This window comes from Durio zibethinus, chromosome 12 (genome assembly GCF_047325235.1).
Source record: "Durio zibethinus cultivar Kanyao isolate XHJ-2024 chromosome 12, ASM4732523v1, whole genome shotgun sequence".
In the NCBI taxonomy this organism is placed as follows: Eukaryota; Viridiplantae; Streptophyta; class Magnoliopsida; order Malvales; family Malvaceae; genus Durio; species Durio zibethinus.
The window spans coordinates 26,538,482-26,565,120 of NC_143173.1; the positions used below are offsets into that span (position 1 = coordinate 26,538,482).

The window sequence follows — 26,639 nt, forward strand, 5'->3', positions numbered from 1 at the left end:
TATATTTCCATTAATGGAGATGGAAATTAACAGAAGTACTCGAGAAGTGCTGGAATTAGGCTCATTTTAAAACATTAATCTGAAAATGTGTTCGATGCTGCGTGAAATTGAACCGAGGTTGACAAAGATTTCTTTGAAAGAAAGTTTTTCTGAACTCCCATGGACTTTAATAAATCAGCCAATGGAAGCAGACACGGGTGGGATGTTAAAACTTAAACGAATCCTGTTGGGTTGACAGGCAGGGTTGAGAATAAGCAAAATGAAGGCAACCTCATCGTAGCTAGAGTTTCTGTGGAAAAATAGAAGTGATAAAATCTATACTATGTACGATCATAATCATTAATCGGATGGTTAACCAAAAAGGACAAGTAATCATGAAGGGTAGAAAGAATTATTGGGTAGCTAGCTAGCCTCAGCAGAAGAACAGAAATAACTAAACAAAGCAAAAAATACTAACAGTGCAATTAATGTACAAATATGGCAAAAATATGGTCCACCTGTGAGGCAAAGATGAATCATGCCTTTACTTTTAAAAAAATAATATCTGACCTCAGCCGCTATAAATACAGGCTCGTCTTCCTTTTAACTCCCTCACCAACATTATCAGAGGCAGAGCAGACCATTAATTGGGTTTTCCATCCTTTTCCATTTTTACTTGGTTTATTTAGCCTTTGCCCAGGGTCAGGAGAGTTGTTTTGTTTCTGAAGTTATGATATAAAGTAGAAGATATATTAGTATAGAAGAATCTGTTAAGCTCAGGAGGGATAGCGCCATGGAAGATCTTGAAGCTTTTTGATATGTAATCTGATCCTCATTAGCGCTATCCATCCTGAGTTTCATCGGTTCTTCTTGCTCTTGCTCTGTCTCTCGGTCCGAAAAGTGAAGAAAGATTCATGTGTGTATGTAGTGCTGCATTTCCCCCCTCCCCCCTCCATTATCTTCGCTTCTTTTGGCTCTACCAATCTTGGTAGCAAATTTATCAAGTTTCTGTTGGTTTCTTTCTCTCAAAATGTATCAGCTTTATCTGCTATCATTCTTCTTTTTCCTCCCTTCAAACAATAATATATATATATATATATAGTGATATATAACATATCTTGTATATAGCCGATACTATTACTTTACTAACACCTTGATGGTAACAAAGGTTCTGCGCTTGGAAGAGAGTAAGTGATTAATTTCATTTTCCATTTATTTCTTAAACATCTTGACTGGACAAATGAGGAACGGTTTTGGTTTGCCATGTTTTGTCTGGTTTTTGTATCCTCCTATGTCGTTTGTTGATTCTTTTTGGCCAGTATGTCGTTTGTTGATAACAATACCTAATTATAACATCTATACATAATTGCATGTGTTTCTGATGATTTTTTTTTCCTGTGGATGTCCATTGGGGAATTGGCCACTGATTTTCCTACTTCGTGTAAGCCAAGGTACAGTTTCTTACTTTCTTCTATCAGGGCCTCTTTTTGCAATATCTGCACTCATTCCGAACTTTGGGATATTTTTAATCCCACTTTCCAGGTGACTGTATTTCCACGCTTCCTATTTATTCTGCTCCCACTAGAAAAACAAAAATCCAAGTGCTGATTTTCCCCCTTTCCTTTCTCTGTTATCATGGCTTCTTTTCAGTTATTTATTGGAAAAATGTAACAAACAAACAAACAAATAAGGACCTCATATTTTGTGTCTCTGTTAGTGTCTTGTTATGTGGAGATAAATGAATTATCGTCTCCAAAAAGTGCGGTGTTCTAGGCAATGTGCTTTTTAACAGTTAGAATTGAAAAAGGATAATGAAAAATGCATGCCAAAATAATGTGCTTCTGTTCTAGGCAATCTTTCTCGAGAATATTTAAGCTAATGCACGATTCTTTGCATCAATGTAGCAATACGGGGCCGCTGCTCCTATTTGCTCGGACTTTTTGTCCAAAGAAAATTTCTTCAGTTTAACTTGAGAAATACGTAATTTTCCACTAGAGCAAAAATTGAAATTGTTGCTTATGGTAAATCTATAATTTTGAGAAAATGTTTTAATGTGTGTAACGACATTACTTTCTTTAATGTTTTATTTGTTCCCACTATACTATTTATTTAGTAGATGTGTAAAAAGGTTATAAGTAATAAACTTTGAGAATACAATGAAACTTAATTATTGATTGTGTTTTGCATTAACGAAATCAATCCATCAAGCAATCACTAGTGTATCATAAGATCACTAAACTTCTATAAAAAAAATTTTGCATGAATCTTTTATAAACAGATAAGTATTATTTCCTACAGACATGACTATTTATTTTGAATAGACGAAAACTATTTATTTTTGAATAGTTGAAACTGTTCATTTTAAACAGATTTATTTGTTTGTTTTGAACAAATTTAACTATCTATCTGTATTTTTTCTTTTTCAATGTGGGCTTATTTTCAATATTTTATTTTAAAAATCTCTAACAATAATACCTTACCATTTTCAAAATAATCCAGATTTATGATAACCTTGAAAATCAATTGCATAAATGAAGGTATCTTCCTATTTGAATTTTCACTTAGTGAAAATAAGTTAAAGTTAATCGAAATCATATGGTAAATTATGCTTGGAACCAGTTATTTCATTTGGTTAATCGGACTTGTCTCACACAATGATTTCAACACCTAATGAATGCTTGGTATCCGGTGATACATTTATGGCTATGTATCTGCATCTTATTTTCATAAATGCTGTTAAAGCCAAGCTTTTAAGCTCCTAGAAGTTGACCACACTTTACACTCACATAGATAGGTCCCATCAAGAGTGTTCCCATAACTATAATACTTTAATATATTTATGTTATGAATCTATTAAGATTATATTACTCATCCTTTCATTACCATTACGAGTACTTGGCACTTTATCTGGAATGTCATTAAACATTACTATAGTACAAGCAATCACATACAAATGATGTATTTTGTCTCATTGAACTCAAGACTTGATGTTATACCAAGCGTTAAGTTGAGTTTTCATCATGGGTGATTTTACTTTATGAGCTTGGGCCCATCCCTATTGATGTCTTTTTTACCAACTCTTTAGCAAGACTTTTGGTTAAAAGATTTGTCAAGTTTTCACTTGACCTCACATAATTTATAATGATCACTCTATTTGAAATTAATTATCGAATATAGCTATGTCTTAATCCAATATGTCTAGACTTTTTATTATATTCTTGGCTATATGCCCTTGCTAGAGTTGCTTCACTATCACATCAGATAGAAATTTAAAAAATTGATTTAGTCCATAAATTTACTTCATATAACAAATGTTTTAGCCATTCAGTTTCTTTAACTATTACAGCTAATGTAATAAACTTGGCTACCATGGTGGAATCCGTTATGTATATTTGTTTCTTGAAACCTTAAAAAATGGCACCCACACAAAGTACAAAGATCCACCCATATGTAGAGACATGATTTGTCATATTCGTAATCCAACTAGCATCATAATATCCTTATATAATTGAAAGATATCCATTATAACACAATCCATAATTCATTATTTTCTTCAAATATCGAAGTACTCTTTTAACTGCTTGTCAATGCAAGTTACTTGATTACTTGTATACTTACTTAACTTTCCAATAGCAAATGTTATGTTTGGCCTTATATAAGTCATTATATACATCAAACAACCTATTACTCTTGCATATTGCAATTGATAGATTGTTCTACTAGTATTAGATACTAATTTTAATTGATAATCGATGGGTGTAGATATTGGAATACAATCGAAAAGATCAAATTTTTTAAGTACTTTTTCAATATAATGCGATTGTGACAAGGTTATAACATTATCATTTCGGATTATTCTAATTCTAAGAATAACATCCGTTATACCTATATCTTTCATTGAAAAGTTATTTGATAAATATTTCTTTGTTTCGTTAACTTATTCTGAATCAGTACCAAATATCAACATATCATACACATAAAAGCAAATTATAACTCATTTGCCATTTTCAAAATTGTTATATATGCATTTATCTAACTCATTAATTCTAAAATCATTAGCAAGAATGATTTTATCAAACTTTTGGTGCCATTGTTTTGGTGCTTACTTAAGTCCATACAAGGACTTTACAAGCTTACAAACCTTATGCTCTTGACCTGAAATGATAAATCCTTCCAGTTGTTTCATATATACTTTCTCTTCTAATTCACCATTTAAATCTTTACATCCATTTAATGTATAATCAAATTATAAATCGAGATAAGTGAAATTAAAGCCTAATTGTAGCAATTTTAGCTACTAGAGCATAAGTATTAAAGTAGTTTATTCCTTACTTTTGTGTAAAGCCCTTGGCTACCAACCTTACTTTAAATTTATTTATGGTTCCATCCACCTTCATTTTCTTTTTAAAAATCCATTTACAGCCTATTGGATTAAAACCTGGTGAAAAGTCAATCAAAATCCAAGTGTTATTTCCCATTATTGAATCAATTTCATCATTTGTTGCTTCTTTTCAAAAAAAATAAAATCTTGAAACTTCATTGCTTCTTCATATGTAATAGGATCAGATTTTGCATTAAAATAATAAAAAATTTTATTGTTTTCACTAGTCCTTTTCACAAAGGCATAAGGAAATTTGGTCTAAAATCTTTTACCTTTATAACCTTTTTATTTGTCCTTATTTCTTGACAAGATTCATCATTAATTTTAGTTTGTTCTAATGGGTTTGAATTTTTTTTTTCACTTGTAGGATGAATTGCTTGTAGCTGTCTTAAAATATATTTAAATATATTTTCATAAAAAATTACATCTCTTGATTTAATAACAGTGTTAGCTAAATTGAATCATTTGGTTCAATAACTATGAACCTATATGCTTTACTATTTTGTGTATATCTTATAACTATGCATTATATTCCTTTTTCATCTAACTTTTTCCTTTTGGGTTCTAGAATTTTAACTACAACTCTACATCTTCAAACCTTTAAATAATTAAAATTTGGTTTTTTTTTCTTCCATTGCTTATATGGAGTTATTTTTGTTTCTTTGTTAAGAGTTATATTTAGCATATGACAAGCTGTTAATAAAAGTTCATCTCAAAATCCTTGTCCAAGATCATAATATGATAACATTACATTTACCATTTTTGTTAAGACCCTGTTCTTCCCTTCAGCTATACCATTCTATTGTGGTGTATAAGAAATTATAACTTGGTGGATTATTCTGATAGATTCAAAGTAACTTAGATTATAATATTCTCCACCCTTATTTAACCTCAAACACTTGATAAAAGATTCACACTAAAGTTCAGTTTTGGATTTATATATTTTAAACTTATCAAGTACTTCATTTTTGGAATATAACAGATAAACATAATAATATCTAGTATAATCTTCTATAAATGTGACAAAATATTTCTTTTTAGATAATGTAAAAGTGCTATGTATATTACAAACATCACTGTGAATTGACTCAAGTAACTTTATATTTCTTTTAACTTTAGGAAAATGATTTTCTGGTAATCTTAGTCAACATGCATATATTACATTTATTAATGTCTTGACTAAATTCAAAAATTAACAAAAGTTTACTCATATCATGCAATTTTTTATAATTTAAATTACCTAATCTATAATGTCATAAATATAAAGATTCAACCACATAAGTAGAAACAACATTCTTATTTTTATTAATAATATTGAGTTTGAACATTCCTTTATATATATACCATTTCCCAATAAAATTTTTTTTCTTAGACAGAATAAATTTATCTGCCTCAAATATAAGTTTAAAACCAACTTTGTTCAATAGACTTCCAGACACTAAGTTTTTTTTAACTTCTAGTACATAGTAATTATTATTGTAGAAGAATTTCCCATTAAAAGGACACTGTCATATTTATTTGGTTTGAATGTTGTGAACATGTTTTTGTCCTTGTACACATGTTTTGTTGCCCCAAAATCAACCTACCAAAATTCATCATTTTCAAGCATGTTATCTCAAAAATTATGACAACAATTTTTTAGAAATATCCCCTTTTACGGAATCATTTTTCTTCTGTAACAACCAACATTCTTTCTTGAAATGTCCAAGCTTACTACAATGGTAACATAAGTCTTTCTTATTTTTCTTGAATTTAGGTCTATTAGCAATCTGCTTGACCTTGAACTTTTTTTTGTCAAGTTTTGTAGTCTGTTTTTTCATCAAAACATTAACTTTGGCATCAACAAAACTAAAATTTGGTTCTTGCTTTTTTTATTCCTCTTCAATTCGAAAATGATTATTCAAAACCTCAAGAGTGATTTTTTTTTTATGTTTCAGACTTTTTTTAAAGTCCTTCCATGATAGAAGAAGTTTGTCTATTACAGAAGACACAAAATTATTTCATTCATACTCATATTATATTGTTTAAATTGATTAAGTATTCTTTCAATTTCACACAGTTGTTCAATCACAGAACGTTCATCAACCATATGAAAATAATTGAAATGACTAACGAAAAATTTCTTACTTATTACATCCTCGGTCATATACTTAGTCTCCAATTTGTCTCATAACTCCTTTATAGTAGTCTTATTTTGGTATGTATCAAATAGGCTATTAGACAAACCGCTCAGAATATGCCTTTTACACATGTAGTTTGTATTATCCCAATTTTCTCTCTCTTGTTGCAACAACAAATTCTTCTATTTCATTTTTTTTTTTGTTCTAAAAGTAATTAGAACATATACAACCTTCAAGGTTAAAAGCAGAAAATGCATATTTTTTTGCCATATTTGAAAATTACCACCATCAAAATGATCCAATTTGATAAAAATAAAAGCCAATTTCCTAAGTGTTGCTTTAGTAGTCATTGTTGAACCTAATAAAACCTTAACATTGTTGGATAAAACATTAAAAAACTAGAATTACTACTTCTGGTAAATTTGAAATTTTAAGGAAATGCTCTAAGGTGTGTAAGGATGCCACTTTTCTTAAGGTTTTATTTGCTCTCATTATATTATTTACTTAATAGGTGTGCAAAATGGTTGCAGACAATAAACTTTAAGGATACAATAAAGCCCAATGACTAATTATGTTTTGCACTGACGAAATCAGTCCATCGAGAAATCATTGACGTATTACAAGATCACTGAACTTCTATAAAGGTTTTTTACAACAAAACTTTTATAAAAAAAAAATCTGGAGTTTAAAAAAAAAAGATAGAGTTTTAAGAATTATTTTTGTATATTTTTAAAAAATCGGAAAAATCTTTTCTAAATAGATAAATGTCATTTCTTATAAACATAACTGTTTAGTTTGAATAAACAAAAATGGTCTGCTTTTGAACAATTAAAATTATTTATTTTAAATAGATTTATCTGTCTATTTTAAACAGATTTATCTATCTATTTTTATTGTTTCTTTTTCAATGTAAGATTATTTTTCATAATTTATTTGAAAATCTCTAACATTTTCCAAACGATCAAACTGTGTCATATTGGATTGATAATTTTGGTTTTTTTTTTTTTTTTTCAATAATTTGGGTTAGATTCGAGTCTTATTATCTTATATGCATTTCGAGACACTGTTGACTCTGTTCATCTCTTAATTTAAACACTGTTATAGGGGTACAGAAGGCACTGAACAAGAATGATTAGTAATTATCTACTTGAAATCATGGAAAGTTCTTGTCTTATTCTAGCAGAGGCATTGACTGAATGAGATTGAAGGCTTGCCATGTGCATATGCGTAACTCCTTTTGCTAGCCTTACCATGCAATCCGTTCATTCCCCTCCAGGTTCAGACAGCCAGCACAGCATTCCCCCTAGCGACTCTGACATGGTATTCGGATTCAGGAGTATTTTCCTTTTTTTTTTTTTTCCTGTTCCAAGTTAGTTCTGATCCTATTAATAAATAATGAATTAACCACAACTTGTTGTTAATTACAAGCTGGGACTGCAAAACTAGGACCATCTTGAATGGATTTGAAGTTTGAAGACAATTCCAAGTCCACTTGTTGTTATTATTATTTTCTTTTTAATAAACCGTGAAGATATAGTGCATGAATTGTTTACAAGCATATGCTTAAATAGTTGCAATGCAAGCTGTCAGAGTTAAGCTTCTCTGTCACCATGGTCCATCTGTGTACGTGGAAGGAATCGTAGAGGAAGAAAGGCTCCACCCAAAACAAAATGGGCTGACAAAGTGAAGAATTAAGCAAAGAAAATAAGAAGTCAAAACGCAGATATTTTATCAACCAGCAAACAACTCTAGCCGTTAAATTTCTGTTGAAAGACTATTTATTTACCTCCACCAGACAAAAAAAAAGCTGGAAAAATATATGGGTTTAAGGTAGATGAGCTTGGATTAGAGATTTTGTCAATTGCGCTGCCTGCTGCATTGGCTTTGGTTGCTGACCCTTTGCTTCAGTTGTCTATACAGCCTTTGTTGGCCATTTGGGTACTCATCTTGATCGTTTATAATCATTTCAAGTTTGCATTTGTAGCTTTACCTTATCAAGCACACCTAACTAATTTTCTTTGAACTATAGAATTTAGAATTTTCCGTAAAAATGAATTTAACCAGTACTGATAAATTTTGGTTTTTGGGGTGCAGCGTCAGTTGAATTGGCGGCGGTTTGGATATCAGTATCAATATTCAATCTGGTTTTAAAATTGTTTAATGTTCTGTTACTTAAATTACAACGTCCATCGTTGCTGAAGAGCAAGCTTTAATTAGTAAAAGCGGTGATGGCGATTTCAGGTGAAAAGTAAATAAGCAATTGCAATTCTATCATGATATCATTTGGTTGAACTTTTACATAACGCTGACTTTTTGTTGTGATTAAAATGACGCGTTTGAGCATCAAGGTAAGAAAGTTCTACCCTCTGTATCCACTTCGCTGGTACTTGCTGCTGGCCTTGGCATTGCAGAAGCGGTTGCACTCCCAGTTTGGCTCCGGTTTCTTAACGAATATCATGTGTATACCCGTTGTATGTCAGGCTAGCTATTTATGAATTTATTATTATATTTAAATCGTTAATGCTCTAAATTGATATATCTTATCCCCTATTTTTTCTTACCTTATTTCATAGGATTCACCAATGCATGGACCAGCTGAGCGGTTTCTCACCTGGAGGGCCTTTGGTGCCCCGCCAATTGTAATTGCACTTGCTGCTCGAGGCACTTTTCGTGGATTTAAGGATACCAAGACACCTTTGCATGCCATTGCCAAGCATTACAGCAAGCGTTCTGTTTTAATTTCTCTCTAGGGGCTTCTTTGCTGCTTATTTGCAGTATGTTATGCCAGAGGCTGCACTTCTACCATTATCCTTTTCATATTTCTTCTCTGAATATCCAATTTCAGCTTCCCTTACTATTTTGTTATTTATTAGTTTGTAAACAAAGTTGACAGTTATGCGAGTATGGTTGATTTTGTTCGAGAAGCACCCCTAAATCTTCTTGAATCACTAGATGCAAAATTAAGATCAAAGGATAAGAATAGCACTCTTCCATATCCAAAAATTATTCTAGTTTAGTGTTTGGAATGAATATCATGCTAGTAGGTTAGTTACTGTCTTGATGCATATTGTCGTTTTGAGTTTAGTTAATTTCTTCCTTGAATTAACAGGTGCAGGCAGCTTACTGATTGCAATATTGGAAGTAACTTTGATATTTCCTATTGGTTTTAACATTGGTGGTGCTGCAGTTGCTAATGTGAATGTGATTCTGAGTACGTCAATAATATGGTAAACTTAATGATACTAGTGTACTCGGCTCATAATATTTCTGCTAATTTTGGAAGTTCTGTTGATATTTTTACTTTTATTAAACTTTCATTTCATTTATTCTTAACCGTATGTCTGATTGCCATAATTCTCCTCTGGGAGTTGAATGGGAAAGTTGTACTGATCTCTCCAATTGTTGATTGGATAAAGTTGCCCTCTATTTAAAATCTGGTACATTTTTTGCCAGCTAAATTTAGCAATGTTCAATTCCGTTTTCTCTCCCTATAGGATTCTCGTGTTCTGCCAATTTTAAAGTAAATGGTCTAGGCCAAACTTGTATGGGAGAAAATTGCAGCAAAAAAAGATGATAGCTTCTTTGGGAACATTGATGCGTGTTGTACAAAATTTTCAGACTTTTGGAGGTTTTAGATTAGTAGCTTAAGCAATTTTCAACTCCATGGATTTAGGATATCTCATTCATATAATGTCCTCAGATTATGACAAGCTTTAGCCGTTACTTTCAGTATGATGTCCTGAGATTCCATTCTGTTTTAACTTAGAATATCTCTGTCATTTAATGTCCTGAGATTAAGACAAGCTTTAGCTGTTACTTTCATGCTGATCTTAAGTATTACTTTCACCACCTACCTAGTTTGCTCTTACAGTTAAGCTACATAAAACGGATGTTAACAACAGACAACCTGTAAAGTACTTCAATTGTGAAACAGCCAAAGTCTTTGCATAGAAATGGTTTTGTTACTTACAGGTAGACTTCTTATTGGCAGGACCATAGCCACTCGGAACTCTTACGCTTGCAACATCACTGGCAGCTAGGCAGGGCCCTATTCCTATGGCTGATCATCAGATATGCGTACAAGTTTGGTTGGCAGTATCTTTGCTTACTGATTCTTTAGCACTTTCGGGTCAGGTAGCTTGTGTCTTTTTCTAACGGAAGACCCAAATATAGGATATTTATGGCAATTAGCATCCATATTAAGTAGCATTAAATGAAACCTGTTGAATATATTTATATGGAACTACTTTTCGATCATCTTTTTGGTTTGTATAACAGGCTCTTTTTGCCACTGATTACTCTCAAGCAAATTATTAACAAGCACGCCGAGTGATTTAGCTGAACCAATTTTATTATCTTGTCACTTTGATTTCCAGGCAGATTGGTTTAGTAACAGGATTTGCTTTTGCTGTCTTCTTACTCCTCGGATTTGGAGCATTTTCTGGCTTATTAATTTAGCACAGATTCAGAAGTTCTCCGAATTCCCGGGTCGGATACTCTGGTAAGTGACTGACTCATATAAACTTTTACAATAACTTCTGGATAGATTCTAATTAACCAACAGAATGCTTGGAATCTTTTAGATTGTTGCTTATAAAAGAGTCTAAAGCCACATTGTAACACCTGATCTAGTTTCTTGGCTGTCTTTTTAGATATTCTGGATGAGTTTGGCTTTCAATGCCTTGTTCATGTATTTTATATCATTAAAAATAACTTGTCTGTAAATGCCCGATGGCATTGATTTTTTTTCATCTAGGAGATACAATTGGAGTCAGTTTCCCTTTTACATACTACTTATTAGAACTATTATGTGTCTTTATCGACCAGAGTTGTCATGTTTGGTCGCCAGGACATTTGTTTCTTGTAAACCATGACGTCAATTTCTTTCACATTGCTTTTTTTTTTTTTAATATATCATTGACAGAATGAAAAGAATTATCTAATCACGGAAAAAAGGAATCTTTATGTTTTGGCTTGTCTGGGACACGCATGGGACACGCATCAAGTGTTGTAATCGAGGCTTTTGACTGGTAGGCTATCTGATATTGATACTGATTAAATTTGCAGTTTGTTACCAGCTCTCGGCCAGTAAATGCTACCGCTTTGGTTCATGATGGTTTCTATGATGGAGTTTCAGACTTTGAATATGCTGCATTTTCTACGGTTCTTTAACGTCCTTTCTTACTAATCGTTGACAAATGGTATGTTTTTATCCTTCCTAAGCTTCCCATATGTGATTGTGTATGTGCTAGTTGGATTGATCTCATCTGCATTTCTATTTGTGGCTGCTCCTGCATTCAGTCTTACCGGAGTCTGGACAGGCTTTTTTCTCTTCATGACCTTGCGTGTGGTAGCTGGAATTTGGAGGTAATATGATTTGATCATCGTTTTCTTGGCGTGGCGTGGAAGACTTGTCGTTTGCTTTGCTTACTGGTTTTATCTTTTAGTTTCGGATTTGATCAGCAGATTTTAATCCTTTCCTGGAAGTTCAATTAAGGGTCTTTCCATGCTATTTTTTCAAGTACAAAAGCTGCATCTACTTTTTTTTTTATGCATACATTATTTCTCTTGTCCGTTGGGCGATTATAGTTGGAAACTCTTTAAACCGCACTTAGTTTCATGATCTTCTTTCCTTGATTACCTTTAAGGAGGCAGCCTTGACGGACAGAGACAACTCTTGGCAAAGATAACGGCGCCCTGCATATCTCGAATAGCCAAATGAATGAATTAAAAGTCCACTTCATTTGACCGCAATTTTCCGCTTGTGGTTTGGATCATTCGACTTCACTTTTTTTTTTTTTTTTTGATAGGTTCTTGTATTAAGTAAGACATTATTTTTATTAGAGTCCTTGTCAATGCACTCATCAATTTTAATCCATAATAATCTATCCTTATTTGTAGCACAAAAAACTACATCACAAATACAAAAATTTTATACCATGACATGAGGACGAAGTAATTAAACAAATAATAATTGGAAAAGGTTTTTGAAACATACTATTTAGATTCTTTAACCCAGTTCCATTGAACACATCATCAGCTGGATAAATTTTGGAAGAGCATGCCCTACCAAGACAGGGCCATAATACTTGCAGCCACCTAAATGAATTTCTTTTCTCTATCATAAATTCGCAAACCATACTGTTGTTGCCACAAAGTACAGAACAGAAGGAAACTTAAAGGCAAATGCTGACGAAAGAGAGCAATGTACAAGGCACAACATCATAGCTAGTATACAAATCCAGAGCCAAGCTCCAAACCTGTCCTTTGATTAAAAGACCACCTCAGGAGTTTTTCAGTTCATCAGGTATTGGCAGCAACTGTAGGATAAATCGATCAACCCATGCTCAATCGTCAAGAAGGATACCCAACCTTATGAGGCATCAAAGTTAAAAAAAAAAAGAAAAAATCTTTCATACGTCAGCTCCAAGATCAGGAATTTCTGTCTTCAAAAGAAAACCAATAAGCTAAAACAAAAGACAAGGAAATCAAATATGGTGAGTCAAATTGTTTTTCACTTCTTTTTCATTTGGATTTTTTCCAATGAAATCTAGCCTATCAACTTGTGAAGAATCAATGGGCTCCAAAGTATATTATATGCACAGTTAATTATACGAACCCTTTAGTATAAAAAAAAAAAAAGTGATTGTATAGACCAAAATACTAGTGACAAACTTTCTCCAAATTTCTTAAAGAGTCAAACCTTAGTACAGAGTGAAAGCTAAAAGGGCGAAACAGAAGAAACATCAGCGGGATGACCCTTAGTTATTACATCCTATAAATAAAGTTCTGATACTCATAAACCATGTATTTGATTAAAATTATTCAGAAAATATGTCCATAATTAACCAGATTGCAACGTAAACACAATAAGAATTATGCTTTTCTTTTTACAATCACAATTTTGCTTATCCAATGAGGCAAAACAGAATTACATTTCTGTGACATAGATGAAAAATCTCACATGCATGTCAACCATAATGCCCAGAATAACACAACATTCTGTGTGCCCTCTGCATTTGCAAACTGATTTGAGGGAAGAACTATCAAACCCTTCCAAAATAACATGTCATGCAGCTCTAGAATATTCCCCCTACCACTTCCTGGGGCTTTCCAGAAGACAAGGCAACTCAACATCACCATTATGTATGTTAAACCTAAATATTGAGAATCTTCATCATGCCCTTCTTATTATTAGTTTTTGTTTTATAAAGCCATATACAAATTTTCACAGTAATGTGACAGACAAAACATAAAAGGCACTAAAAGAGGAAGGTATTAGTTTCTCCAAATAGAAAACACCGCAAATTATTCTGCATTCACAAAAATGGCAAGAATCAAAATTTAGAAAAGATTGAAATTAGCTAAAACAAGGTGAACCTTCATAGAAGGTAACAGCACCATAAATCAAACATTTAGTGGGGGAAACAAACTATATTCAGCTATCCTTATTGCTAAGTTCATTTTGAATATAACCAAAAAAAAAAAAGTTCAACCCTGAACCTAATTAATACACTCTGTTGTAGTAAGTCAATTGGCAACAGCTAGTGGTGCACCTAAACTAAATTGGTTTAGCCATACGATTATGAAGTGATCCAGCAGCAGCAGCACTAATAGTAAATACGCAATATAAAGGAGGACCATTTAGGGAAAACCAGATGAAATCAAATAAAAGAAATTTACCTGCTATAATGACAAACAAGAGGAAGCAATTATTCCATTCATGCAGATCTACCAACTTTGTACCTTAACTTCCTATTGTGATTTTCCTGTCAAAAATTGATTTAGAAACAAAGAAACCAATTTAACCACACTCAGCATACAAAAACAATGGCAATATGCTCACCTGTTCAAGAACCTTAGCTGAGCTGGCTTCAACGAGTCTGGCCAAGCTTTCGATTTTAGATAGCATTTTCTCATATAAATCCTCTAATCCAGACGTGTAACTAACGGCCTCCGGTCCAATCAACCGGCTCAATCTCCCAATTTGCATTCCCTCCGTGCACATATCCAACTGCGATTGGTCCTTTGTTGTTTGCTTCATTCCAATTAGCTTCCCCTCATTTCTATCTTCATTCATCGGCGTTAAGCTCCTTAACTCGCAGTTCAAAAAGGGCAGCGAAGAACTCGGCCTAAACGACCCGTAATGTCCTCTAAACGCAGGCCCAATATTAACAATATCCATTGATACCGGATTAAAACAGCGCTTCGATGATTGGAGCTGGAAGGCCCGATATTGGTTGGTTTGGATGGATTGGTCTTGTACAGGAGTAGTGAAGAGGAGGAAAATTGAAGGAGCGAAAAGGGAATTGAAATTAGCGTTTTCGATTGGGAGGGAGAGATTGGGGATACAGGATAGAGAACGAGAGACGGAGGATTCGCGCATGGAAGGGCGGAGGGGGGTTTTCCGGCGAGAGGAGAACCAGCCGATGAAGGGTTTGTGGTTGAGGTGAGTAGGGGTGAGTCGGGAGGAATCGACCTGGCCGAGTGAGTCGTAGAAGGAGAGAAGGGAAGGGAAGGAGAGGAAGCTGGAGATTGTGGCGACTAGTTGCGAATCAGAGGGACTTTGGGAATCGTCGGAGAGGGTGGAAGGGGCGATGTAAGTAACGTGGCCGAAAAGGAGACCGTCGACGTCAGCTGGGGACGATGAGAAGCGTTGGATCATGGAGGCCAATGTGGGGCCTGATATTGCTATTTTCTGCAGTAGCAGATCGTCCATGACGTGAAAAGCGCAGAGAATCAGCGAGCTGTATTGAGGAATTAGATTTAGATGGGGGGCCGGTTGGGTGATCAAGAGAGGGAAGAGACCGACAGATTTGGCTTAACGCATCGTTTCGATTTTGCCTTTCATACTTGGGTATTCCGCTAAAAGTGTAAAGTGAGGACGATGGGCTCATCATCATCGACAGCTCTACCCTTTTTTATTTTTTATGGTGTGTTACTGTTTATTGGGTTAACTGGGCTTTCATTTTTGTTTTTTGTTTTTTTTCTTGGGTTTTGCTATCTTACGGCGGCATAAACTAATAATACCAGCAAAACTCCTGGACTAATCAGAAATTATTTCTTGCAAATATTTTAGATCAAAAGATTTTGAAGGGGAATCCGACACAGAGAAAGTGATGCAGACATGATTCAGTATATGTCACCAAGATCAAAACTAGGCAATTTCAAAGTGGAAATAATATCATAAAAGATTCTCTCTTAATAAATTGCCTTACACAAAAAGAAGACTTATAATTTACATATACAAAACAACAAATAGTTGTAAGAATCTAATAATCTTTGGTTTCTCTTTCTCCTATAATGAATTCCAAGTTTAAACCACCCCTATTCTGTGAACCCTTGATTATCTTGCACCCTAAAATGCTGTAAACAATGAAGTAACTCTATTCACTTGTTGCTGGAACTGTAACTCCATCTTCACCGGAACCAGCAGCAGCCACAGCAGCCACCTCTGGTTTAATCTCTTCCAATTGCTGAAGAACCTGCTTAACTTAGGGACATGCTGCAGGTGAGGGTTCAACACAATGAAGAGCTAGTTTCAATGTGTCAAGCAACTCATCATTTATGGTTGGTGTATCTTGCATGAGCTCCAAATCAAAGACTTCATTATTCCATTCCTCTTTTACAATGGATACCACCCATTGAGGCAAGTCCATGCCATTCACCAGCTCATCTGGGGAGTTCCCTCTAAGAAGTTCCAGTATGATCACTCCAAGGCTGTACACATCAGTCTTTGTGCTGGCATTCTTGAGCTTTGAGAGTTCTGATGCTCTGTAGCCAAGTGTCCCAGCAGTGGCAATCACATTTGTGCTGGCAGCAGCAGTCATTAGCCGAGAAAGGCCAAAATCTGCAATATGGGCATTGGTTTGCTCATCAAGTTGTATGTTACTTGATGTAAGGTTTCCATTAATATTTCCTTGGGTATGTAGGTAGTTCAGTCCATGTGTAACCCCAATTGCTATTTTCATCCTTGTTAAAGGTGGTTTCTGGCCCTTGTGCTGCACAAGAAATAGTTAGAATTGATGGAATGATCATGAAAAAAGACTTGTGTAGGCATGATTAAAGACAGATTTCTCCTGATTTTGACTGAAGTTTAACATTTGAACCTTTGCAAAAGCTTGATTTTACATTACTACATTGAACTTAGTTTTATGTATGAAGGAATGATCAAGAAAAATACTTGTGTAGGCATGATTAAGACAGATTTCTCCTAATTTTGACTGAAGTTGAACATTTGAACCTTTGCAAAAGCTTGATTTTACTTTACTACATTGAACTTAGTTTTGTTTCTGAATCTATCATAATCATACATAATAGATTATTTCTGAACCTATCATAATCATACACAACAGACTCTATTTCTGGCAACATTCATTTCAAGTCTAAAAACATATAGTCTGTCTGAGATACAGAATTAAACATATCCTTGTTATTTTTCTTCTCTTTCTCTCCTAGAACTAATTGAAGTACCTAACTGATTATGTGCAGTGAATATGCATACAGATGTGTATATACTAATTTTTAAGTTAGTTAAATCTACTTACCATTGAGGAAGGATGCAAGACTTCCTTTGGGCATTTAATCAAATACAAGAAGCTTCTCTCCTTTGCGTCCCAACTAATAGGCCCCAAGGGCAAGTAGGTTTGGATGGTGGATCTTTCCAAGTGCAGCAGCCTCAGTCTCAAACTCCCACTGTCCCTTCATAGTCTTCTCCCTCAACCTCTTCACAGCAACTTGAATTCCATCTTCTAAAGTTGCCTTGTATGCTGTACCATTACTGCTCTTTCCCATAACCTCAGCAGTGGCACATAATAGATCATCAGCTGTAAAGATAAATGGACCATCAAAGTGGACTAATTTTCCACCCATTTCACTGTCTGGCCCTGATTCAACTTCAGTGCCTGCCACAGGAACTGCCATCTAAGTTTTTCCAGTGGCAGCCCCCATTTTACCACTCTTTTGTTTCAAAGAAGAAGCCTTTTTCTTCAGTAAGCAGCAGAGTAAGATGAAGCATAATATTAATAGAATTGCTAGAAGGCCACCAACTGCTATGAGGATGACGTACTTGGTACTAAGTGTTCTCTGATGATGTTTTGGTGCCTCTGCTGGTGCAGGCAAAAGCTTGAGAGGGGCGGAAGAAAGACATAAGGTTGATGCACACCTGATCTTTAAATGAAACCAATTCATTCAATTTAACAAAGCAGATGCACACCTTTGACAAAGCATAAACCATGTTGGATAAAGAATCCAAATAGCATTTCAATTTCAAGAATTAACAAAACTTACCTCTTGATTAAGTGATTCTAACAAAGAAAATCATGAAATGATTATCTAAAACAAGAATATTAAAGTATAAATTCAAATGTCATTAGATGTTTTGAGATCATTCTCAAGGTTTATGTACACATGACTGCATCAGACAGGGGCAACCATGACACATCATGTTTTCTCTACAAAAGGTGAATAACCTCCTAGCAAAATGACAAGGCAAGAATCTGAACAAAGAAATTTATAATTGCAGTTCAAATAAATCTATCAACAGTTAATAATTAGCATGAACTTTTTTGTATCAGAAATTCAGAATAGTAATGTTGTAATCGGCAAGGCAAGAGTTGTCTCAACCAGTCTGCCAGAGCACCAGAAACCAGTAATTAAGACCAAATATTCATCCTCATCCACATACCAAGACTGTTTTTTTTTTTTTTTTTCTTCTTCTAATAAACAACATACAGAGAGAAGCCGGGGAATCCAGAATAAAATATGATGGTCCTGATAGCAGCAACCTCAAAACATCCCTTTCCCAACCCTTTTGCCCAAAAAGTTAGGGGATTAGATTCTCCTACTCACAAAAGCTGAGGGCCAGTGTTTAAAAAATCAAGCCTAGTTTATACGTTAGAGAAAATCAACAACCACAAATATCATAGCTGAATACCCCACCGAGCATGAAGGCAGGTCGATTAATGGTCATGCAATTTGATTTCACTAAATTTTACCCCTTTTCATACGTTTCAGGTTGCCAGTAGGAATAAATAAAGAACACTAAAATCTGTAAGGAGGGAGAAACAATCTTATGCACGCAAGCATTATAGAAAAGTAAAAGCAGCATAAGAGGAAGAGAAGACAAAGGACATTTAGCTATCAACATTGAACATCTCAGGCTGTGTACCAACTTACATTAAAAAACTAAAGAGTAAAAATTAAGCATTGATCCGTTAAGATGTTATAAGAAAGAGCTGATGAGTGAATAGCTTGCAGTGAATTTTTCATCAACTAATAGGGGCGATTAAATAATATTGTTTCTATAATGCAAAGAGGTAACCTCATAGAAATGGACATAATCATGCTCTATGCACAGATTTGACAATATGAATTTTCAGAAACTTTCATAAACACATATGCACTAGATACAGAATAAACATAAGATCTCTATGCATGATCTGTGCTAATAAAAGGGAATTACAACTTTGTATCACGTAGTCTCAATGGATACACCGATATAAAGTATCTAATAAACCAGATCCATATACATTTCACCAATGTTTATATCCACCCTATTCATAAAATGTCCCAAAATTTCCCAAATATTTTGTCTACAGGAAAAATTTGAATCATTCACAATTGAAGTATATTGTAATACACTAGAGAACGAGATTCAGAAAGACGGATCCCTGGATCACATTCAGACACGAGCTGCCACGGCAGGGGCAGCGGCAGCGGCTACATTGGAGGCAGCAGCGCCTAGGAAGGACAAGAAACCGGTGGCTGCTGGTTCTTGCTCGTCCAAGAAGAGGTCCTCAGGGGCCCTGAAGGCGCCGTGAGCACAGACGAGTCCGACTCCAACCATGAGAGCCGAAATGAGAAGAGATCCAACGTTGGTAAGGAAGACAACGAAGACGCTAAAGATGATGAGGATGCCGAGGGTCTCGCGGTCGGAGAAGGTGCGGCCAAAGATGACGAGAGGCTGGTCAGCAGGGCGGAAGAGGTAGAGGAAGATCCAGGAGCAGAGGAGTCCCAAAAGGAGGAGAAGGGAAAAGGGGTGGGAAAGAAGCGAAAAGGCAAGAATCAGACCAATCACCGATAGATAATTGACTCGGTAATACGAGAAATTTTTGCGGACACGGAGGGTGGCTTCGGAGAACGACTCAGGCTTGGAGAAGGCGGAACGGTCTACAAGTTCGGCCCAGGGACGGCGCTGGGAGAGGCCGTTGCGGAGGGAATCATTGAGATGGGAGATGAAAGAGCGAAATGCCGGGGTGGCGACGGGAGGTTGGGATTCGCCGGATTGGGCAGTGGAGATAGGGAGGACGGGTGGAACAGAGGAGGAAGACATTGCGTTTAAGAGATGTGTTAGAGGATTTGAGAATGAAGAGGGATAAAATGAATGATTGGCCAAGTTTAGATTTAGATTTTAGAATTCTAGATTTGGGATTTTATTTGGCGCGGAGAAATCGATGGGAACGAACGAACGAACGAAAGAGAGGATGTTGCTTCTCGGATCGCTAAGCTCTGAGCGCTTGGATTGCGGGTTTTTTTATTATTACTTTTTTTTTTTTTTTTTTGCATTTTGACGAGTGGGCTTGAATTTTCATATTATCGACCACTCAGATTTTACCATTATTTAGGATGGGTCGGTGAAAATTTTTGGCGAGCCCAATAACAAGAATTGGATTAGTTATCTTGGGTTTGAGCATATTTTTCCCACAGATTTTTTGATTCTTTTGATTTTGAACCAAAATTTTATCCATACTAGACTTGATAAGATTTATAGAACCTTCTTGGCTTAGGTTCCAACCAAACGAAGTAAGCATTGACTTCCAAAATAACACATATACACCGTCGTCAAGGAAGCATCTCTCAACCAGGCAACTAAAATATATATCAATGAGAATGAAAAAGATGATAATGTCTCAAGTGCTTAAATGCATCATTTGCTCAGTGTACAACAAACCACAAATTCCGGGATGAAATTGCAACCTGTAATACCAGCCACTCCCCACAACATTTTCTAGCTTAGACTATAGGCTGTTGCAAAATCACACTCCACCGAATCAGTTTAAAGTACCTGCGCTTACTTTTTGTTTGTACACAAATTGCAGCTTACCACATTTCTTCTCCCCACTAAACCTCTAATCTTATCATGAACCCTCATGACCCAAGTTAACCCGTTGGGACTCACAACTCATCCTTATGTCACGGATCTAAAGAGAAATTCTGAATTTCACATCGAACATAATAGGAGGATCACTAGAGTATAAAAAGGTTCACACCACCTCCGTCTTATGAGGTGCTTTTTGTAAGACAAAACTGTGAGGCCAAGGGGGCTAGAGCGGACAATACCTCACAAAGGTGTGAACCGTGACAGTTAAACTGACTGGAACGTCGAATGAGTGCATGCCCGGGTTTCGGAGCCGCGCGAGTTTGAAGCTTAAGTCTCAACCCGTGACAAGTGGTATCAGAGCCAGCCCTAAACCGTTTGACCCACGTCAAGCGCCTCGAGAGAGGTAAGCAAAGTGACCAGCCTCCGTGACGAGGGCGTCGTGAAGTTGGATGGGGGAGAATGTCACGGACCTAAAAAAAAGTCATGAATTTCACATCAAAAGAGGAGTCTTGAATCCCACAGAGTCCTGAATCTCACATCAAAAGAAGAGTTTTGAATCTCACATCGAATATAATAGGAGGATCACTGAGGTATAAAAGTGTTCACACCACCTTTGCCTTGTGAGACGCCTTTTGTAGGATAAAACCGTGAGGCCAGAGCGGACAATTCCTCACAAGGGTGTGAACCGTGGCGGTTAGGCTGATCTAAGACGCCGGATGAGTGCATGTTCGGATCTCAGAGCCGCGCGGGTTTGGAGCTTACGTCTCGACCCGTGACACTTGCACCGTGCAAAGTAGCTGGTGCAAAAATAGCCATTGGGTGCAACAATATGGAGAACCTAGAACATCCATGCAAGCTCTGCATCCAAGAAGATTAAAAGAGATGAAGGTGGAAGGAGAAGCCATTAGGGCATAGGAATGAGCTCTAAACTCATGCAGCACATAATTAAACATTATTTCAAATATATCAAACAGTAGATGATCGTTTGACAAACTAAATTGCTTTTCCATCCAAAACTGAATCATGTCATGTGCCATAACTTCATATGGAATAGTGCCAAGATAACAAAACTTCCGGGCAAAATTAGTGAGCATTAATGTTTGCATTTTATGTTCCTAAGAAAACACATAGATAAACAACATAATTCCTTGCCAAGCATTACCAAATATTTTCAATGCCAATTCACCATAGAAATATAGCATTTGGACAGACCACATTGATGTTTTGAGAAATTCAGAATATGCCACACTCAGAAGGTGGATCCATTCCATCCAAAGTTGGAACCCTGCAAAATAATCAAAGTAACAGCTCTATCAAGCAGCAAGTGCCACAAATGAGTGCTAAATATCATCACACGCACATAAGTTGGACTCACAAGAAAGCTAATGAGAGTAATGCTCACAGTATGAAACAGAAAAAATTTATTTACATTACCTAGCGCTGGTGTAAAGCATGCAAACACTGTATATATTCTTGGCTTTGATGTGCCTAAACAAACAGGGAAATGCAATGAGAAGAAATAAATAGATGACAATGACCCAATCTCTTGACAATTAAGAAAGAGAGATAGCTTGCCCTAGTGTCATAGAATTTGAGGAAGAACCGTGACTTAGGCACTTGTAGCTTGGTTTCAAGAATTGCGGCAACTGCAGCACTCAGTTTCTTGTTCACATCTGGATTTAGGCCACCAATGGACACCAACTCGCCAAAGGCAGCTGGCTGCTCAGTACCACCAAATGACGTGGGTACTGAACCCTTCAACACAATCATCACATACTGCAAATCAACAGCTATATATATTTTAACTGTCATGGACAAACATGCAATACTGAGAACAGTATTAATTTCCTTCTAGCTTGTTAATAAGAAGCAGAAACAAGGGAGGAGAACAAGAGTATTGGAACAAGAACATAAATAACTTGATCCAGAAGCATATTTCTCTTACAGCTCTAGGTGATACGAAGGGTCTAACAAAGCAAATAGCAAGTCTTATACAAGAAAATGAAAAGAAGTAGAACAGTAAAGCATTTACTATATGCTTGATGAACTAAAATGTATACAAGTAAAATAGAGAAGATGATGGCAACTATTATGATATTAACTATTTAGACATGCAAAACTCTTCAAGCATCACCCAATATCCAACCTAAATTTGATGAACTTCTTATGCTATACTCGCAATGATGTTGGGAATTGAACAAGGAGAAAAGATACTTTAAACACAAACGAATTCCCATTCGTATATAAGCACATACCAAAAACCTCTTTCAATAAGGAAAGAAAGAAAAAAAACAAAAAAGCAGTCAATAGGTTATAAGTCTTTCTTTAAGGGATCTTAGGATGATGAAATGCAAAACAACAAGTTGAGGTCTTAGCGGCTACTTAAGCAAGCAAACATGCATAAGTGTAATAACCTCTGAAGATGCCATTCTAAAGAAATACTTAAATGGGTAATGATCAATTTATCACCAACGGTAAAGGCCTAAAGGGTTTTACCAAAAGAGGATACATCCTATACACCCAACACCAAGACCACAGCTGCCAGCACCATAAAAAAAAGAAGTTAAAGATTCACGAAATCGATAAACAAATAGACTAGAAAGGGGAAAGTAGTCAAAAAGAGAGGGGAAACATGAAACATACGTCCTCAGGTTTGCCTATTAGTTTGGCAACCGAAGAAGTGGCTTCAGAGAGGATGGAGGAGGTGTCAACGCCATCCAGGTTCACATTGGTTGAAAGGTTGAGGCAAGGCATCTTGGTCTTTCTCAGATGTGACTCTGGACTCTTCACTCTTTTCCAAATCCCAACTACTAGTGTGATTCTGCGAATGAGAGATACTTGAAACTAACCCCACTTATTTTCCACTATCTAGCTCCGCTATCGACGCCCTTCTGTAAAGCAAAGCAACCCATGACAAAGGACGAGGAGGAGCAACACAATTGTGTAGGTACCCAAAATGTCCCTTCTGCCCCCCAAATCCAATGGGCCCTCACTCCTCTAAGCTTAGCTAACCTCCACCACCAGACATAGCCCATTTATATTTATTTAATTGGGTAACAAAACTAAAGCATTGCAGGCTTGGTTCGTCAATTTTTCAATTTTGCTCATTCATAAAACGATTGAAAATCAGCTATTACAGGATTATATATATATTTTTTATCTTAATAAATGTACAAGCATTTGATTTTCTTCGAAATGAAAAACAAATAAAACAAGCTATAGTTAATGGCCTATCCACTTACAAGCTACAGGGCTGCATAGGACTGTAGGAAATTGTTTTTTTTTTTTCATACCACCAAAGCCCTCATGCTTTAGCTACACATGGTTAAGTTGCTTTAGTAATTAATAGTGTAGTCAGTTTGTACTATCTCCTTGGGTTGTAAGATCACAATCAATGCATGCTTATTTCAGGCCAAACTTCTTTATATGTCTCAAAGCCTACACAAGACAACATAAAATCACAAATGCAAAATCCTCCTCATTTTGCATCAAATTAACTACAAATTGTTTGTATTGTACAAGCTGACTGTATTAATAATTCCATTCATAGGCGTTTTAAATGTATTATGTGTTTGTTGAAATGGTATGATTTTTCCTTTCCTTGTAAAATCGCATATCAATCTTGACTTGTAAATATGAATTCTTTTCCCTGAACCAGACGTCAGACTTCGTAGACTCCGAACGCCAAGGATAAGAGCCCAGTTATTGAAATTTTGGAAAGAAACAGGTTGGAAAATGTTTATCCACAATAGCAAAAGAAAAAAAAAATCGATTCCCATATTAAACGGTAACCACTGGCCAAATGTTGGACTACAATTGATTGAATGCCAAATACAATCTACAATAATGGTTTTTAAATTAAAACTAAACTAATTCACGGGAGAGGAACCTTTCGTAAAGAGTAGCCAACAGTATCAGATGTTACCAACCTTGACTAGCAAAGCCTCGACCCTGACTACACCCATCGCACTTCAAAAAAAAAAAAAAAAAAAGAGCCATTTTTCCTCTTGAACTTTATGTTTATAATCATCTATTTGGTTTTCAACGAAGTGTAATGAGGCCCAATGATTATATTGAGTTTAAGCACTTGAGTTTTGCACTGTGCAGCCAATCATTTTTTTTAGGTTGTCATCCACTACAATTTTAGGCGAATTGCAATATTCTGTTTGCATTGGCCGGTTGGTCCCGTGGCTCTGTTCCAGGAGGTGAAAGAAAAAGAAAAAGGAAAAACACATCAACATTACTATATTACAGGACCAAGAAGGTGGATCTTTCATCTTCTAACTTTATGAATGCTTCAAAATCATATTTTATTTATTTATGTAATATTGCATGAGCTGTAATCCATAAATGTTTTTGGGTCTAGTTGTTATGGTGAGACAAAAATAGAAGCGTCAAAGACATATTTGTGAGAGAATAATAAGCAGAGAGTGGCGCTTATCAATTTTAAATTTCCCGTGATTGAGGAAGGAAATTATTTTTAGATGACAGTTTCATTTGTATCAGTTGTGGTTTACTATTTGAAACTTTTTAGTGCTTGCATCTAATTCTTCATTATTGGTCTCAGTTTATTTTAAATTTTCGTTTGCACATTACATTTGATTAATAAGTTGGAAAGCTGTGAACATGTCCAGACTAGAAAATATACTGCTACCATTTGATATACTACTAGATGATTAGGAAAAGAAATGCTGCTGTATGGCCACGGCATAGCATGTGCTATATGTAAAAAGGTTTTGGGTAGAGGAGACATTTTTTAGGGAGGTCAAAAACAATTCGGTGTTTCTATATAGTGTTTGATATACCCTTTTGATATTGATATCTGTGATGATTTATAGTAAGCTGTTGCCATAATTAAACTAGCAAGCTAATTGTTCATCCCAGAAAAAATAAATTGGGACACTGCTTAACTTTTGGGACCTCGATGATTAAAGGGTATTTAAGGGAGTTCATTTTTGGTGCACAAGTCAAAAGTGACATACATTATACATGGTCCATGGTCCAAAACCAAGAAAAATGCAAACTTGGATTAATTTGAATCTGGCGTTATCTCTTCTCGAGTCCCATGTTTAAGTAGGCTTAAACTTATCTCGAGTCCCATGTTTAAGTATTTTTAAGATTCTATTTGAAAAAAGGGTGAAATTAATGGTAATGAAATTTAAAATAATAATAATTATTATTATAATTGTGATTGAAAAAAATTATTATAGTTATGATTAAAAAAATTAATAAAAAATTTATAATGATTGAATCTCACTAAAATTAATATTTAAATTTAATTAACAGTGCGATGAATTTAATCACAATGCACAAAAAATACAATAAAATTCAAATGGACACTAAAACTGAGCTTTTCTAAATTTAAGCTTTTTCTAAGAGAGAAACAAACTGGATGCTTCTTCAAGATTGGTAACTTGGAAACAAGTAAGAACAAGTGTATTTTTTCAATAAAAAAGAAACCATTATCATAAAATTTCAATATCCTCTTACTAGTTTGTCTAGTAGTAACATAAGTAATAAGTAGATTCAATAGAAACAAGGGAATCCTTTCTCTGAATCCCTTCAAATATTTTCAAGATAAACTTGTAATTTTTTTATTTATACTGATGCTTAGCATCCGTCAGTATAGATTTGTATTTTTCAATTTTTTTACCTATACTGATGGTTAGAGACTATCAGTATAAAATTGCATGCTTTAATTTTCTTACATTTATCGACGGTTAAAGATTGTTAATATAGACTTATATGTTTTAATTTATTTATTATATTTTGGTGATTATTAGTATCGTCTGAAATATTTCAACGATCAAATGCGTCAGTATAAATTTTAAGACATTGATAAATTTTTTAAAAAATTATATTTTTAATTATTAATATTAATTTATTTATAATCATAACATGATATGTTTTCATATAAACAAAAAAAAAAAAAACAAAATAAAGTAAAAGATATTTAATAACATTAAAACTACAAGTAAATTATTTATAATCCACAAACTTAGTTTAAGTGAAGAATTAAAGTTATTGTACCAAGTCTAATAAAACAAATATCAATAAA

At 34.9% G+C, this 26,639-nt stretch overlaps 2 protein-coding genes and 3 pseudogenes across 14 annotated transcripts; 1 reads left to right on the forward strand and 4 right to left on the reverse strand.

The window, feature by feature from the left end:
• Positions 1-7,731: 7,731 nt before the first annotated feature.
• Positions 7,732-12,425, forward strand: LOC111297869 (protein DETOXIFICATION 44, chloroplastic-like; annotated as a pseudogene). Its single transcript, XR_016326359.1, has 10 exons — positions 7,732-7,816; positions 8,052-8,119; positions 8,254-8,418; positions 8,575-8,951; positions 9,054-9,254; positions 9,590-9,707; positions 10,472-10,614; positions 10,857-10,981; positions 11,548-11,681; positions 11,782-12,425. The product of XR_016326359.1 is annotated as a protein DETOXIFICATION 44, chloroplastic-like (transcript).
• Positions 12,426-12,580: 155 nt separating this feature from the next.
• Positions 12,581-15,506, reverse strand: LOC111298014 (uncharacterized). 8 transcript variants are annotated; one of them, XM_089741554.1, is made up of 3 exons: positions 14,327-15,506; positions 14,164-14,235; positions 12,581-12,922 (listed from the first exon to the last, which is right to left on the reverse strand). In XM_089741554.1, the coding sequence occupies exons 1-2, from the start codon at positions 15,197-15,199 to the stop codon at positions 14,212-14,214; spliced, it is 897 nt and encodes a 298-aa protein (XP_089597680.1). In that variant the 5' UTR covers positions 15,200-15,506; the 3' UTR covers positions 12,581-12,922; positions 14,164-14,211. The 8 variants fall into 8 exon arrangements, with proteins under 8 accessions (XP_089597680.1, XP_022748425.1, XP_022748424.1 ...); XM_022892690.2 differs by having other exon boundaries at positions 12,581-12,926; XM_022892689.2 differs by having other exon boundaries at positions 12,581-12,852; positions 14,327-15,504.
• Positions 15,507-15,645: 139 nt separating this feature from the next.
• LOC111298013 (probably inactive leucine-rich repeat receptor-like protein kinase IMK2) lies at positions 15,646-18,697 on the reverse strand (annotated as a pseudogene). Its single transcript, XR_016326228.1, has 2 exons — positions 17,028-18,697; positions 15,646-16,481 (listed from the first exon to the last, which is right to left on the reverse strand). The product of XR_016326228.1 is annotated as a probably inactive leucine-rich repeat receptor-like protein kinase IMK2 (transcript).
• Positions 18,698-18,839: 142 nt separating this feature from the next.
• Positions 18,840-19,995, reverse strand: LOC111298016 (PRA1 family protein B4 pseudogene; annotated as a pseudogene). The gene has a single exon (XR_016326229.1). The product of XR_016326229.1 is annotated as a PRA1 family protein B4 pseudogene (transcript).
• A 327-nt stretch (positions 19,996-20,322) lies between these two features.
• Positions 20,323-23,658, reverse strand: LOC111296473 (uncharacterized). Of its 3 annotated transcripts, XM_089741555.1 has the most exons (7): positions 23,225-23,658; positions 23,078-23,119; positions 22,157-22,357; positions 22,016-22,069; positions 21,744-21,866; positions 21,145-21,439; positions 20,323-21,051 (listed from the first exon to the last, which is right to left on the reverse strand). In XM_089741555.1, exons 1-4 carry the CDS (start codon positions 23,333-23,335, stop codon positions 22,016-22,018), a joined length of 408 nt encoding a protein of 135 aa, XP_089597681.1. In that variant the 5' UTR covers positions 23,336-23,658; the 3' UTR covers positions 20,323-21,051; positions 21,145-21,439; positions 21,744-21,866. The 3 variants fall into 3 exon arrangements, with proteins under 3 accessions (XP_089597681.1, XP_089597683.1, XP_089597682.1); XM_089741557.1 differs by lacking the exon at positions 23,078-23,119 and having other exon boundaries at positions 23,225-23,647; XM_089741556.1 differs by lacking the exons at positions 20,323-21,051; positions 21,145-21,439 and having other exon boundaries at positions 21,566-21,866.
• Positions 23,659-26,639: the final 2,981 nt, after the last annotated feature.